We start from the raw sequence: 4,143 nt of genomic DNA on the forward strand, positions 1-4,143 counted from the left end.
AGGCCAGCCTGGTCTACAAAGTGAGTTCCAGGACAGCCAGGGCTATACAGAGAAACCCTGTCTCGAAAAACCAAAAAAAGAAAGCAATGCAGGGACCTCGGTGAAGGCCTAGTTGAATGTGTCTATGTACGCACACACAGAGAATGGTTGCCAGGACACTGCTGCTCTTTCTGAGGGCCTGGGCTTGGTTTCTAGCACCCATATCCCACACCTCCTGTAGCCACACTTCCAGGGGGCCTGATGCCCTCGTCTGGCCTCCATGGGTACCTGTACATGCAAGGTGCATATACAGACTTGTAGGCACACACACATATGCATAACTAAAACTAAAGACAAATTAAAAAATAAGCCAGACCTAGCGTCGTTTGCCTTTAATACCAGCACTTGAGAGGCAGGAGAATCTCTGAATTTGAGACCAGCCTGTTCTAAAGGTGAGTTCCAGGACAACCAGGACATTACACAGAAAAATCCTGTCTCATAAAACAAAAGTAAATTAGTAAAAAGACCATTGTGCTGTTCTGCTGCCTGGTTAGGTGCTGTAGACTTGTGCTCTCCCTAGCAGTCTTTTAGGGGGTACCCCAGACAATAACCTAATACACTGACGATGTGGTATTTCCCTGCCTATAGCTTACCATAAGGTAGCTCAGGATTCTGTGAAGTTCAGGTTAAAAAACAAAAACCTGCACCCAGTGGGTGGGGGTACAGCTCAGTAGTTAAGAGTGCTGGGTGCCCTTTCAGAGGACCCAAGATGGGTCCCTAAACCCACATGGTGGCTCATAATTGTCTGTAATTTCCAGTTCCAGGGGAAACTAGAAAACACTCTTTTCTGAACTCTGCTGGTACAGGCATGCACACACATGCAGGCAAACATGTATACACATAAAGTATATAAATCTGAGAAAACAAAAGTTTTTTGTTTTGTTTTGGTTTGGTTTGGTTTTTCGAGACAGGGTTTCTCTGTGTAGCCCTGGCTGTCCTGGAACACACTCTGTAGACCAGGCTGGCCTCGGACTCAGAAATCCCCCTGCCTCTGCCTCCCAAGGGCTGGGGTTAAAGGCATGCGCCACCACACCTGTCTTAAAACAAAAGTTTTTAACTTAGAATTTTTAAAAAACTTATTAATGTGAGCAAATGCTGTATCTTGCTAATACCGTTCTGTAACAAGAGCAGAGAAAATAAAAGTGACATGCAGGTCATGGTGAGGTGGCTCAAGTGTCTGCAGACTTCCTGCTTTTCACATCCTAGTAGTTGTGTTCTGTCCATAAGCTGTGAGCAGCTCGAGCCAAGGAGAGGCTCCAGCCTGATGCCCCGTCAGGATCCAGAGCAGCAGTGCGGTGGCCCACGGTCTTCTGAACGGTGGCTGTATTTGTTGTGTGACATTGGGCAAATCTCTTGATTCTCTTGAGTTTGTTTTTTGTTTGTAAGCTAGGAGTGTGTGTCAGTGGAACGAACTGATGAGCCTGTGTCCAGGCAGCCAGTTCACGGACTTACTCTATTATGACACATCATGGCAGGATTTATGGTGATGCATATTTGTTTCTGTGGCAGCTGAGCAGGAAATAGCAAGTTGCAGACCAGCCTGGGCTGCATAGCAGGTCTGAGGCAAGCCTAGAGTAAGATGAGAGCTATTGCTGGGCCATTGCACAAGCCTTTAACCCGCACCCTGGTAGCAAAGACAAGCAGATCTCTCGAGTTCGAGGACAGCCAGGGCTACACAGAAAGACCATGTCTCAGGAAAAAAAAAAAAAAAGAAACAAAGATGAGATCCATCTTAAAAATGCAAAAACCAGCCGGGCGTGGTGGCGCACGCCTTTAATCCCAGCACTCCGGAGGCAGAGGCAGGCGGATTTCTGAGTTCGAGGCCAGCTTGGTCTACAAAGTGAGTTCCAGGGCAGCCAGAGCTACACAGAGAAACCCTGTCTCGAAAAACCACACACACACAAAAAAAAAAAAAGCAAAAACCATAACAAAACCCCAACAGACCAAAACTAAATAAACAGATGGGGGTGGGCAGCTCTGGATGGAAAAGTAGCCTGAGACTTAACCTTGTCACCCCAAGACTCCTCTTAGAGCCTAAATCTCTTTCTTATTTTCTATGATTTTTTGTTTGTTTTGTTCTTTGAGACAGGGTTTCTCTGTGTAGCCCTTCCTGTCCTGGAACTCACTCTGTAGACCAGGCTGGCCTCGAACTCAGAAATCCACCTGCCTCTGCCTCCCGAGCTCGGAGATTAAAGGCGTGCGCCACCATGCCCGGCTGTATTTTTTTATAGTCAGTGTATAACAATGAATTTATTTCATCACAGCATTGCTGTGCATCTGTATCACTGGGCATTTCTCACGTTCACTCCTTCACTGGTTCCCCCAGGCTGCTTTCTTAGCTCTTGTCTCTCAAACCTTTCTCTCCTTGGGGAGCTCCTGCCCCAGCCTAACTGCTTTGATTTTCATTGCAGCTCCCCCGCCCCCACCGCCCATGATCCGAAATGGTGCCAGGGATGCTCCCCCTCCTCCCCCACCTTACCGGATGCATGGGTCAGAGCCACCAAGCAGAGGAAAGCCCCCACCTCCACCCTCCAGGACACCAGCTGGGCCACCCCCTCCCCCACCACCACCCTTGCGGAATGGCCATAGAGACTCCATCACCACTGTCCGCTCCTTCTTGGGTAAGTAGTTAGGGATTTTGTCTACTAGTTCTGGTGCCGACTTTGCTGACTCCCGTGCTTGTGGAGATGGAGCCTGCACAGAGCCTTCGTTCACAGCAGGTCCTCTCCTGACTTTTACTCTGAGTTCTGCTCCCAGTCCACTGATGTCTTTTTCCTCCCATGAACAGATTGAAGTCAAACCATCAGGGGTCACGCTAACTCGAAAGCTACTCTCAAGTCCCCCACAAGGATCTCTGGTTGGGCTTTCTGTCAGAGACTATCCACTTTACTCATGTATCTATCCAAGGAGGGGATACTGGTTCCTTAACTGAGGAGGCTCAGGATGAAGCGCCATGGTACAGCCCTACCCTAATGTGTGGAAGGTCCTGCCTTCAATCCCTTGCACTGCAGAAAAAGCACAAAAAGCTAAAGAAGCTTAGCTTACGGAGGCCCTTGGTTTGAGCCCTAGCACTACAAAAGCAAAATATACAGAGGCCAGTGATGAACCAGCCTTGAGTTTTTTAGGAGGTCATTTCGTCTCTTTGGACCCCACTTTTACTCTCTACAGAACCGGGAAATGCCTGGATGAGTAGCTAGTGGGTCACCTTTCCAAGCTCTAACGGGAGGACTCTACTTAAGAGAGGTCACCTCATGAGTTCAGCATGTCACGGTCTGGAATGGAGCCACAAGAGATGATGTCTAGATGTGTTGTCAGGCCTGTTGAAGACTTGTAGGGCAGACCATGAGGTTTCCTGTGACTCTCAGTACTGTAGGGTCTTTAATTGCTATCTCCCAACACATTCCAGTGTGTTTGTAACAGACATACCAGGGTTTTGCTTTGAATATATATCCATATTGCATCTTTAAAATATAGTAGGGCATGGTGGCACATGTCTGTAATCCCAGCACACAGGGTTAGCTAAGTCAGGAGAATCCTAAATTCAAAAGTAGCCTGTAATACATAGCAACACCCTGTCTAAACACAAACAAACAAAAAGGAAGCTTTGAAGCAAAAAAGGAACTCTTGAAGTTTGAACAGGCTATGCCCGTAAGACTTTTGAATCTTGTAAAGGCTCCTAGAATGTAGGAACGGGGCCATCACAGCCCTGTGAAATGTACTGCAGAGCAATATCGGGTAACCTTGGTTTAAGAAAACTTTCTGCTTGAAACTCACCAGCGAGAGAGACATATTCCCATTTGAAGTTAATGACTACCACCTTGTACATTTAATTCAGTTCATTTCCCATACCACTTTCCTTGCAGCCCACCTTGTTTCTAGAACAAAGTGATAGTTCCTTCTGCCAGCACGCACGCATTAGCTCCTTCCCGATGGCATCTGATTTTTGGTGGAAAGATTTGAAGAATCACCTTAAAACGCCTTAGGAGTTTTAAAAGGGCTGGAGAACCGGGCGTGGTGACGCACGCCTTTAATCCCAGCACTCGGGAGGCAGAGGCAGGCGGATTTCTGAGTTCGAGGCCAGCCTGGTCTACAAAGTGAGTTCCA

At 47.6% G+C, this 4,143-nt stretch overlaps 1 protein-coding gene across 2 annotated transcripts in view; it reads left to right on the top strand.

Annotated features, from left to right (window-relative positions):
• Wipf2 (WAS/WASL interacting protein family member 2) overlaps window positions 1-4,143 on the top strand; it is a 41,953-nt gene that overhangs the window by 31,175 nt on the left and 6,635 nt on the right. For both annotated transcript variants that reach the window (XM_029483900.1, XM_021177685.2), the window contains exon 6: window positions 2,451-2,660. In XM_029483900.1, the coding sequence (XP_029339760.1) occupies window positions 2,451-2,660 (210 nt within the window). The remainder of the gene's footprint in view (window positions 1-2,450; window positions 2,661-4,143) is intronic.

Source organism: Mus caroli, chromosome 11 (assembly GCF_900094665.2).
Source record: "Mus caroli chromosome 11, CAROLI_EIJ_v1.1, whole genome shotgun sequence".
NCBI classification, from domain to species: domain Eukaryota; kingdom Metazoa; phylum Chordata; class Mammalia; order Rodentia; family Muridae; genus Mus; species Mus caroli.